This window comes from Quercus suber, unplaced genomic scaffold (genome assembly GCF_002906115.3).
Source record: "Quercus suber isolate HL8 unplaced genomic scaffold, Cork oak 2.0 scaffold_180, whole genome shotgun sequence".
In the NCBI taxonomy this organism is placed as follows: Eukaryota; Viridiplantae; Streptophyta; class Magnoliopsida; order Fagales; family Fagaceae; genus Quercus; species Quercus suber.
The window spans coordinates 422,789-435,916 of record NW_027069639.1 but is presented as its reverse complement, the minus strand read 5'-3'; the positions used below and the strand labels follow the sequence as shown (position 1 = coordinate 435,916).

The 13,128-nt window shown below is 31.8% G+C and overlaps 1 protein-coding gene across 1 annotated transcript; it reads right to left on the bottom strand.

The window, feature by feature from the left end:
• Positions 1-521: 521 nt before the first annotated feature.
• On the bottom strand, positions 522-1,896 carry LOC112032394 (dehydration-responsive element-binding protein 3-like). The gene has a single exon (XM_024065159.2). The coding sequence runs from the start codon at positions 1,603-1,605 to the stop codon at positions 763-765; it is 843 nt and encodes a 280-aa protein (XP_023920927.1). The 5' UTR covers positions 1,606-1,896; the 3' UTR covers positions 522-762.
• Positions 1,897-13,128: the final 11,232 nt, after the last annotated feature.

Here is a 13,128-nt window from a genome sequence, read left to right as displayed (position 1 = left end):
ACAGAGCAACTAGAAATTAAAAGTGATGTAGTGATGGGATGACTACAATAATTGGGTTGCATTGGCCGAATAGCATAGGGTCTACCATATATCCCCTACCAAGGAAAAAAAAGTGGTAGCAAGAGAACATGTGCCATAGCAAGCGAGTTATTGGAACTTTAGAAACAATTATGCAATAAACACTGTTTTTGAACAACAAAAGGTAATTTAATCATAAAGTATTGTCCTGATCATGTACCATTTGTGTCTCTTAATTAATCCCAACATGATAGACAGCTCTTAACATTATCACTTAGGTAAAGCGTCCATGCATGTATAACACAATTAGTCACATTCAAAGGCACAAGAAAGGTTAACAATAATCTTTTGCCCAATATCTTGGATTTGCATAAAAGGTAAAGAAGAGAAAGGAAATGAAATTTTTCACAGAAATCTTTAACAAAGTTTTCCAACCTAATTACAAGCGGTAAGATATGGGACCATTTGAGATGTGAAACAAGAAAGAGAGAGAGAGAGAGAGAGAGAGAGAAATGACAATGCATTGCTGCGTCATTTCAATTATTTATCATCAAATTTCAAACGTATATAGTATATGACAGCTACATGAAATATCAAACAAGAAAAGAAAAAGAAAAACAGGACTCTTCAATTGTGTGAGAATTAATTATATTACAATAGAGAGAACCAGTTAGAAAAAGTAGTAGTAATTAGTACTACTAAATAAGAAGTGAAAATAAAAATACACACCAATTTAATTAGTGATTAATCCCACACTAGACCTTCAAAGTTGCAAGGAATCAAACCCTCCAAAGCCAATATCTGATCACAGAAACCAAAGGGTTGCTCATACTCATACACCCATGAAGAACCATCAACCGAGTCAAGCAGCATGAACTCGGTCCGTGACTCGGCCGAGCCCAACTCAAAGCTCCCTTCTATATTTGGCAACTCAACAATCTCACCCAACTCCTCGGACTCAGAAGCTGTACATGTTGTTGTTGTTGTTGTTGTTGTTGTTGTAGTTGTTAATGAAGATGATGACAATGATGCTGAAGATGATGATTCTGAATTATTATTGCTGTTGTTGCTGTTGTTGTTATCAAGGTCCACCATGGCTGCTGCTTTAGCTGCAGCGGCTTGAATGTCACGCGGAGAAAGTGAAACAGGACGAGGTAGCACCTGCGCGAGGTCAGGAAAGTTCAGCACAGCAGAGTTACCTTTAATGCTCAAAGCTGCAACATCGTGTGCACGTGCGGCCATTTCTGGGGTCGAGAATGTACCAAGCCAGATGCGCGATTTCTTTCGCGGCTCGCGAATTTCAGACACCCATTTGCCCCAATTGCGCATTCGTACCCCGCGGTACACAGCGTCCTTATTGTTATTGTTGTTATTATTGTGGTTGTTATCGTTGTCGTCGCTACTACAATCCACCTCTCTGGCTTTTTTATTGGGTGTAGGTGTAGTAGTAGTATTTGGTAAGGATTGGGAACTGGGTCTTTTTTTAGATGATGAATTGGATGAGCTAGAAGGTGAGGATGGTGATGATGAAGAAGTGGATGAATTTGTGCTTGAACTTGTAGCTTCTGAATTGTTTGATTCTGTCATTGTTATCAAAGAGTATAGTACACAAAGACCCAATTGTGAGGAAGTATATACTTATTTTTGAGAAAAATATGATATGCTTTTTATGTAGATAGTCTTAGATATAGGCTAAGCTAGGTAAAGGTAAAGGTGTGTCACAAACTCACAAAGCACAATGCAGAAATTTAGGGAGAGAGAGAGAAGGGGGTTTTGTAGAGGAAGGGAATGAGAAGAGAAGAGAGTATAGGTAGAATTAGACTTTGAGACGCTCCTACACAAAGCGACCTTTAACCAACCATTATTTTGAGATTTCTCTTAATGACAAAAGCATACTTGTACAAGTACTAAAAAAAATAACAGAGGGCTTGAGGGAATTTTTTTTTTTTTTTTTATTGAAGGGGTTAAGGCATTGTGGGGTCTACAGAGGAATCGGTCATCTGGGTTCACTGTATATGTTGTGTATGTTTGTGTGTCTTATTCACTGTTGTGCCAGCAACGTTCAATTTTTCTTTTCTTTTTTTGTTCTTCTCCTCTTTCACCTCATTAGTCCACGTCTCCCTCTTCAATCTTCATATGTCCGTTGAGGATCAGTTTACTCTTTGTCCTTGATTTTATTCAAAACTATCTCATTCTTATTTTATTCAGGGAAAATTTTAAATACAGTATATTCAATATTGTTTCTTAGGGTGTCTTTTCTAAATTACAGCTATTTTATCGTTTAGTAACTCTATTAACCGGCGTTAATTGTCTTCTCACACAATTAACGGTAACCAGATTTATTCCTTCCTCCATTTTATTCAATGTTTGAAAAAAAAAAAAAAAAAAAAAAAAAAAAAAAAACTGGATTTGAATATTGTAGCATATACCATATTGATATAGATACACTCTTTTTTAGATAATGAGTTTCACAATTGTTTAAGTAGTTGATTGTAAATAGTAAACACAAATAATAATCATAAATTTATCACTGACAGCTGACCGCTCAATAATTATGAAATTAGTTGCAAAAAAAAGTTGTTTCCGTGCTGCTATTATTTATATCCTTGTCTGATTCAATACCAAGTGAATAATATTTGTCTTTATGTATATGTAATTATTGAGAAAATTTATTTTCCGTAATTTTGTACAATTCTGCTAGTACTAGTTCTAGAACAGAACCAAGTTATCCTGTTATTTTCAATGGGTACAAAATTCAAAATCTACCGCACCCCACACACCGAGATCCTAATCACTAGGCCATCACTCAAAGATGGTGTGTCTCTTCATCTTTTCATAGTGTCAATTATTTTTTAATGAGTAAATAGAAGAATAAAGTTTTGATTGGGATAATACATACAAAGAAAGCATCAATGTATGTAATAGTAGCTAGTGGATGCTTTCTAGCATTGTAACAAGGTGCATGATATCTACTTTTCATAATTAATACATTGCATGTGTTTCTATAAGCAACAATAGAGGTTAAAAAAAAAAAAAAAAAATTAAAGCAACATTATTGTCATGTTGAAATTCTAGTATGTCTAGCCATTACATCATTGGCACACTTTTATCAAAAACTCAGCAAAATGGCTTTTTGTATGGGTTTAATATTACTATTGGATCACGTTACAAATGCGACATTTTCTTTTTCTTGAAAGTGAGTCTGTACAGTACACAGTGGGCTTAGCAAAAAAAAAAAAAAAAAAGAGTCTGTACTGTACCCCCCACAACTCGTCAGCAGAAATTACTAGTCCAATAATATTCAAAGATTAATCATATTATTGTATAAAGTACCATACCATTTAATACTCAATGTACTAAATAGGTCCACGTATATAAATATATGGTTGTTGTATATAAAATTACAAAACAATGTTGATAATAATGGTAGGTGTATACAAGCAATCTTATGTTGATAATATTGTCTCATTTGATTACTAAAATTGAATTTAAATCACACTCATTCATTCAATCTGCTGGTCTATACCGATTCTGTGATAGTCACATATAGCTACCAAGTTGGGATTTTGTTTTTCTTTTTCGTACATACATGCATAGAGAGGAGCATGTACCAACCCAATAAAAAAGATTGCCTTGATCATTATTTAGAACTTTGAACAATTGGTTTTGATTCGGTAAATTTAAGAATACACCTATATATCCAACACGATTATCTCAAGAAGATTAGGTACCCACAAAATGAAGATCCTGTATATATGTTGGGATTTCCTTTTCCTGTTCTATTTGGTGGCACTACAGTGTTTAAAAAGAAAAAGAGATGAATCATAGAATCAAAGAATGATTAGCCAAAATAATACTATATATATATATATAAAGAAGAATACTAATAATATTCCCATTAAAAAAAAATACTAATAATAAGGTTTCTCACTATATATATATATATATACACACACACATAAACACACTAATAATAAGCTTAAGTTTCACATGCTTCATTATTGGCTCAGAACACGAGATTGCATCGATTTTAGCACAATACACAGCAGGATCACAAAAAAACAACTTAAGAGGTTTCATTCATGGACCACGTTAATTTGGAACAGAAGATTTAGATTTTTTTTCACACAAATGACAAAACACACGACTAATTATTTAGAGCCAAAACTGTATAAACTTTTTTTTTTTCTTTTGAGAATCAGCTAAAAGTATAGACTAGATGCACATACAATTATACAAACGAGGAAAACATTATTGGCAAAATACAGGTTTTGAGAAGCCAGCCTTTAAAAAATAAAAAAGTATATATATATATATACATATATATTTGTTTCAGTCAAATCCAATCATCACTGTCTAGATGAAACAACAATATTTTTTGGAAATTGTAAATTAATTTAGATAACAAGAGAAAGAGAAATGAGGTTCTAACTACAAATATAAGTCACCATAAAAAAATAAAATGTCATTAGTTGATTCATTGGTATAAAAATACAAAATATTTCACATTTTTTTCATAATTGTTTCTACATTATGTTGTGATTATTTCTTGATTAAAAATAAAATACAAATTCTCTGTACCATTTTTTGTGCTTCACTTTTTGTTCCACTCTCCACTAATCACAATTTGTCATGTATTTATTTAATTTTCCCTATAAAATAGCTAAAGTTTAAAATGGAAAAAAATAAATATATGACAAGTTGTGATTGGTGGAATATAAAGTGGAACATAAAATGTGGCATAGAGAATTTGTATTCTTAAAAATGATGTATATATTTAAAAGTAATATTGATCTAATTATAAATCATCCTTAACTAATAGATTGTAAAAAATATTATAAAAATAATTATATTGCTAACATTACCCTAAAGATTTCAGGCCCTTGACATGGTGTGCTTCCTAGCCAAATTTATTCTATTCTTTCTTTCTTTTCTTTTTTTCTTTTTTTTTTTGGGGGGTTGGGGGGGGGGGGGGCGGGGGGTGGAATTCCCCTCTTTTCCCATGTAAATTAGTTGAAATTGAAATTAGTTTAGGTCATTTCCAAGCCAAAATTTTAATATCAATTTTCCATTTTTTTGAGTTGGTGTTTATAAAGCCAATGGTAAACGCTTTATGTATTCCAATTAGGAAAATAAAAACTTGTGGTAACAAAAAAGCTGACAATCTAGAAATCTTTTTTTTCCCCCATAAAGGATGCACGAGCTAATTTCTTTACCATATTGCAAATGTGACTTTAAATCACATCTTAACAAATCCACATTTAAATAGCTTCATATCTTTTACTTAATGCAAGTACCTAAATCTAACTATTTATGCTATGGAAATTAAAAAGAAAATCTGCTTTACAATTTTTCTTTCACGTGTCTATTATTATTATAGGGATTGTGCTACTTTTCTTTAATTTTTTCTACTTTTTTGGACATATATTCTTCCCAAGACTGGGACTGCTTTTTGTAGCAGTTTTGGAACAATTCCACATGCCTGCTTTTTCTTTTTTTCTCACTTTTTGTTTTTGTTTTTGTTTTTCTTTTTTTTTTTTGGGTCCTTTTCCTTTTGAACGGAAATAGATCATTCTCTACCTTGCATATACAACTTTTTTTTTTTGAGACAATATATTAAATTTTAATCTTGAATTCGTGTCATTTGGGCAATTTGTGCCCAAAAGTCCAACCAATATATTAAAATTTAATCTATAATCACTCATTGTCATTGAGACTAATTTTTTTTACAATTTTTAAGGAATTCAATATAGGTTTGGTGGTTGCTTTAGGCTCGCCCACAAGAAATCACGTTGGAAAAGAACTATTCAGCTTCGATTGAAAATGAGAAAATCAAATTTAAAAATTAGAAAAAGACTTCTGTCCTTGGTCGGCTAAAGGTCATTATTACTGATTTTCTAATACAATTTGAAGCCAGACTTTCCCGAAGTTGCTTCTCTCTGCACGTTTAGAGTTACTGGCATATACTATATAAATAATTTTATAAAAAATACTCTAATCTATTAAATTAATAATGGGTTCAAGATCCTAGAAATTTCGATTAACTATTAAAACAATAATGTGTATATATATATATATATATGGGGGAAATGATGTGTGTGTGGTCCTTTTTTCCTTCAATTTTTCCCCTATTGTTTGGCCACTTTATGTGGACATCAAACTGGCACCCAATTTTCAAAACAATATTCACAGAATCTTTTTATTTCTAGATATGAATGATGTTTAACAATGGATGAATGCTTAAATTTACTATTTCCTATCGCTTTAAGTTTTTTGAATAATTAATAATTTATTATGGTATCTGTCTATCAAATCACATGGTCTTGAATTTGAATTATTTCACTGTTCTACCTCTCATTTTTTTTTAAAAAAAATCTCAAGTATTAAGTTCTATTTAGTAATGAAAAGCTTGGACTCACACGTAAGAGATGTGTTAAAATAGCTGTTAAATGATCAAATTTTATCATTTATTACCAACTTAAAATTTTAGAACTATCGATAATTTATCCCAAAAAAAAAAAAACTATTAATCATACTATGATGGAAAATTCATTCAAAATCAAAAGTACGCTAATATCAAGAAAATTAGAAGAGCTTACTTCACCAGAAGCATACATATTTTTCCACTAAATCAAAAATGCTTTGAAATATCAGTTTATTTTATAATGTTGTTAAATTCATTTGAATATATGATTTTAATGATTATGCTGATGATGATAGCAGTAACTAATAAAAAATAACAATAATGAAAATGTTTACATCAGCTTGAATAAACGCAACAACGGCTTGAGCTTGTTTACATCAACTAATAATGACAATAAATAAGGATCATAGACTTCAAAAGAATTAACAATAATAAGGATCACACATCATAGTGTTTGCATCTTTTTGGTTATAGTATATCTTTGGAGCATCAGTATTTGGAATTGTAAAATTTCAGATATGCTAAATTTTAGAATCAAATCAATAAAAAGATGCATTACTCAAAGTTGTAATTGTAAAAAAAATTACAACTTAGCTATAGTACCATCCTAAATTTAGAATAGTACTGTAGCAATGTTCCAAACTTAAAATAATATTTTTTTATTCCCTACCTAAAATATCTACCTCTTTCTCTCTCTTCAATCTCTCTCTCTCTCTCTCTCTCTCTCTCTCTTTCTTTTTTATGGTGGTGGTTTTTTTTTTTTTTTTTTTTTTTTTGGCTGTGGGTCATGGGTTTAGCATAGATCTGGTGGCTACGTGGGTCTTGTTGTAGCGACGTGGTTGTTGCTAGGCTGTGGCGTGGTCCTATGATGGAGGCACGATGGCATGGGTCCGATTCTTGTTTGATTATGGTGGTTCCAATTTCGATGATGTTGTTGGATTGGTGGCAGTATCTTGGGTTTTATTGGTCATTTGTGGGTTTTATGTTGGCAGTGGTGGGTGATGGGCAATGAGGTAATGGTGGTTTCGGTCTTGGGTGACTTTTTTGGGTTTGTTTGTGATGGTGGTGGTGGTAGCAAGTGGTTGCAATGGAAGTGGCAGGTGGGTTGGGTTTTATTTGGGTTTTGGGTTTTATTTGGGTATTGGCTTTGAGTTTTTGTTTAGGTAATTGGGTTTTGCTTAGATAGTATGTTTGGGTTTGAATCGGCAGCTATGCCAGTGGGTGCTACTATTGGGTTGCTCGGAGGTGATAGGTAGTCGAGAGAAAGAAAGAGAGAGACAAAAATTAGAGAGAGGAGAGAGATGGGAGAGAATAGAGATGGTTTTGGGATTATTTTATTGTATAAATATATTATTTTAATGTGTTGTATGGTAAAATAAAAGTTGGGATGTTGGATGTATTGTAAAATAGTATAGTATAATAGATAAAGTAGCTTTTAAGATGGTAAAATGAGATTTTTTTTAGAAACCAGATGTTAATGCTCTTATATTCTTCACCAAAATATTGGGTTATTTGCAATGATAATGATTTCTCCCAAGAGGGCCAACACTGATATTTGTCAATTGTAAGTGTTAGGATCTTAATTAGTTTTGTTGGAAAATTTCGTGTAATTTTTTTTTTTTGTATTTAATTTGTTCAATTTTAATGTATCTTGTATATTGTGTGGATATACCGGTATTTGTATTAGTAGGTTGGAGTAGGCAAGTGCTAAAGATTGAACAATACACCCAATTGCTATATGAATAGAAAGAGAGAGCCTTCAAACCCTAGACAAAAACATAGAGCAATTTCCTTACCTAATTACTCTCACAATTCATTAAGAGGTGACTAGAACCATCACATCCAATTCAAATCTCAGAGTTGTTGGTGTTGATTGGCACTTGAGAGTCATTGGAGCAACCCATATCCAACCATGGTGTTAAAGATGCAATCGGTGGTTGATTGTGGATCTAGTAGCTTGAATAGAGAAAGGACGTGTGAAGTCAATTGCTAGCAGAAGCTTGGTTGGCGTGAGTACAAGTCTGCACTATCTCAAAAAATAGTGGACCACTTTGGGCAATAAACTGTGGAGAGGTTTTTTTGCCCTATTTTTAGATTTCCTCTTTGTTAATTCATCCAATGTTATTTTGTGGTATTGTGTCTTCAAATTTTTGTGGTTTTACATTTCTAGCACTCAAATGTGTGTTTTATCCATGCTTTATGTTAGCATCCATAATCAATAGGTTAATAACTTAAACGGTTAAACTTTTTGTTAATTGATAGATTAGCCTTAATCGATTAAACTGTAATTTAAAGTTATGATCAAAATATCTACCTAGATTGGATTAGGTAATTTCTCAGTATGCAATATATATTTTTATTATAATTATTAATCTTGGCTTCTTCAAAATACGCCAGCTACTTATCATGCACCAATGACCAACTTCCCCATCAGTTCATGGAACTTTGGTGCTTTTCTCTTAATTACCAATTCAAAATCGTCAACATGCTTCTTATGTTAATTACTTTACAATAACTTAGAATTTGGATGCATCTTATGCTAATTACTTAATTAAGAATGACTCGAATTTGGATGATTATGCTCTGTGACCACACTAGTGCTAACTCATACACTCAGGCCCTGCATTGTGAATGGAATACATATTTTTTATGAAGACTATTAATTTGTACTTCTTCAAATATGCCAGCTACTTACCCTGCGACCAACTTCCCCGTCATTACATTGAACTTTGGTGTTTTTCTCTTAATTACCAATTTAAAATCACCCACGTGCTTCTTATGTTAATTCATTCATAATGACCTAGAATTTGGATGCTTCTTATGTAAACTACTTAAAGAATGATCCTGACTTGGAAGCTTGTGCTTCTTTGACCACGCTAGAGGCTGCTAACTTCTACCCTTAGGCCCTACATTGTGCAGTGGTAATAGAGGTTAGGTTCACCAAATAATAGGCAGCCAGAGTTTTTGTACCAACCTAGCTATAGCCTTGTTGTATTTTCTTATGGAAAGTCAGGCTTATTCCTTTGAGAGAAGATATCTTGTGCATTGCTTATGGTAAGAGTACATAATAAAATAATTATTGTCATTTAAGGAATCACTAACCCATGAAGCCTTTGACAACAATCTTATGGTATAGCCTTATGAATGCCAAAGACCAATTCCTATGCCCATACCCACGTGCCCATGAGATAGAAGACTTTTGTATGAATGGAATTTCATATATATACATATATAATCATAAAATATAATGTCTTATAGAGAAAGTCCCTACAATCTACCTGTGTAAAATAGACTAGGATATTGGGTTTGACAGTTTGAGTTGCGTAATTGTGTGCTCAATCAAGTTTAGTGCATTGAAATGATGGCAACATATAGCCATACCAAACGCAACAAATAGGTTTTTCTCTTTGGTGTTCACTTTTCTTCATGTTTGGAGTGATAACGATCTGGGTTTAACTAGTTAAGTGGAGCTGTTATGTTGGGCACAAAGAAGGAAAGAAAAGATAGGAGAAGAAAGGAAAGAAATTTTCTTTCCATAGTGTTTGGTTTGTAAAACTAAAGAGGAACTAATAAAGAAAATAAATATTCTTGTTATGACTATGAGTACCACCACTTCAAAACTTTCTTTTTCCTTCCTTCTTGGCTTTCTCCCATCTCAAATTCCCATTAACAAAATAAAGAAATTGTTTTCTTTTCCCTTGTCTTCTTTCCTTTCCAGTTTCGCCCTCTTCCCTTAAACTAAACATAATCTAAATCAGAAAAAACAAAAAACAAAAGGATATCTTAATCTTTCATTAAAAAAAGTTCAAACACATTACATTAAAAATCCAATTGTGGGTCTGATTGAATTTTTTTCTATTTACAATCTACTAGTCTAGTACTAGCCCAAAAAAATCCAAACGCATTACATTATTAAAAATAAAAAAAAACCAATAGTCCATCACCTAATACCGGCGTCTGAATGGGCTCGTATTCATATATATTCTCATTGTCATTGCAGAAATAAAAATGGTAAGAATGATTGAGCACTACTTAAGGTAATGTTTGAAGCTATTTTAACGACTACAAAGTTAGGGTCCCAGTTGCCACTTACCATATTAACATCTTAATCTTCTCCAAGATTCTTCTTAACCTTATTAGTCATCATAGATAAAGACGCTTTACATTCAAAATTGTTTCCTAGATAATGATAACTTTTAGGGCCAAAAGTATCTTTGTAGCCTAATATTTGTCGTTTTTTTCAAAGGCGTAGGTCTTTTGTCCAAAATAAGATAAGTGTAGGTATAGACTATAGACTATAGTACCGTTTGGATTGCGTGTATCTCATGTTCACATTTTGTGCAAATAGGCAAATGAACAGTAACTCGCGCATCAACAATAATTTTTTTATTATTTTTTATTGTTTTCAGTTTTTGGTATCCAAACGCGCCCTATATATAGACTATAGAGTGCATAGTATTCTTTTAAAATATGGAAAAGTTGAAGGCCACAAATTTTTTCACAACTTTGTATTACAACTGTAACATTGCAGAACGTGATTGGTGAAGAAATAATAGTGGGTTTAACCACTCATAGTCTGCCATGTTAGAATTGTGGTAAAAAAATTTCTGAAATAATTTGTGACCATAAAACTACTCCTAAAATATATATATAGGATTTAGTTAACATACTCTCATGGCATTTTTAAATAAGAGAAGTTTAGGTATAAAGTATAGACTATAGAGTGTCTAGTATTCTTCTAAAATATGGAAAAGTCCAGGATCACAAATTTTTTCACAACTTCTTATCACAACTATGACATAACAGAATGTGATTGGTAAAAAAATAGTGGGTCCATGTGTAAATGATGGCTAATTACTCACAGTCTATCACATTAGAGTTGTGGCAAAAAAGTTGTGGCATAATTTGTGGTCCTAAAATTACTCCTAAAATATATATAGGGTTTGGTTAACAGATACTCTCAAAACATTTTTTAATAAGGAAATGTAAGTATAGACTATAGACTATAGAGTTTGGTTATAGGGTTTGGTTAACAGGTACTCTCAAAACATTTTTTAATAAGGGAAGTGTAAGTATAGACTATAGACTATAGAGTTTGGTTAACAAGTACATAGAGTATAGTATATAAACTCTCAGGGCATTTTGTAGTCCTAGAACTACTAATATATATATATATATATGTGGGCAAAAATTGGTATAGTACTTAGATATTATTCCTTAGGTTTCCTTATTAAAATTCTGCCATATGGATTTTTTTTTATGGTATGGAAGTGTATTTTTTTAATTAAATAGCCACATGACTGAATCTTAATAGGGGAATTTAAGGAACAGCACTTAAGGTATTGTATCTAAATTTTGTTCTATATATATAGGGTTTGGTTAACATGTACTCTCAATGCATTTTTTAATGAATAATTTTAAGAAATTTTTAATAGCACTTTTATGGTAAATATAAAAGGCTGTAAAAAAATTTTAAAAAAAAAAATTAACTGGTTTTATATTTTCCCATAAATTTTTCATGTAATTGTTCTTTTCCCTTTTGAAATTTTATTGTAAAAGTTGTTTTAAATGGAAACAGTGAAGACATTTGTAGTTTGGTACATGAGATGTTGGGCCGAATTCGGATCTTAGTACAACTTAAGAAAAGGAGTAAAAGGCATTATTGAGCTTGGGCTGGGGCAGGCAAAATCAGCTGAACCCATTCCCATATTTGAGATCAACAGTGATTTTAGCCCACATTTGATTCTCTACTCGTTAGGAAATTACTAAAAATTATTGTAGCACATCATCTATATGATCCAACAAGATAACTAATTGGGCCGTAAGGGTTCAATGGACCCAGAAAATTTTTCTGTCGAAAATCATGCCCAATTGCCCATACAAATGGACATGAGTCTTTTGTTTTTCCCCATATTCTTCAACCAATGCCCAAATGAGAAAAGCGGAAATCAAATTAAATTGGACCTATATGAAAAAGAGCCCAAGTTGAAAGATCAATATTATAATGTATAATATAATGTATAACTGTTACTAACATTCTGTATAAAAGAATCTCTCTATTTAAAATATTCAAATCTAAAAAATGGATAATCTTCATTTTAAATAAAATTGAAAGGACCATGTTAACCAAAAAAAAAATTAGTGAAATTGTTATAAATAGATGCATAAGTAATAAAGTTAATTTCTCAAGCACTCTGGGTGCTTGCAATTGATATTTTCTTTGAAGTAACAACAATTTTGATTCTCAAATTCTCTGGAATTTATTCAATGGGAAATTGTATCATTAGCAGAGAAATAAAAGAGAATTATTCATGCATATTAATGCAAGTCTTTTAGGTCTAGATTTGGTCCACGAATCCTATAGTTCCACTTGTAAGGACTTTAATCAACATCGTTTACCATTCAACTTCAATTTGGGACCTTGTTTTTTCTACAAGACTACACCATTCAACCAAAAATTACGCAATTCTGGAAGGAAAAAATGGGCCCTAATGCAATAATGTTATTTGTCTTTCTAATTTGTTCATTTATTACTTCTTTTAAGTGCAATATTTTGCTTGCCAAAAAATGTATTGACCAAGAAAACAAAAAAGAAAATTATGTCAAAAGCTACAAATACATCATTATCAGTGAGGAGTTAGATTTGTTTTGTGTAGGACAAACTTGAAAGTTGAAACAAGTAAAGC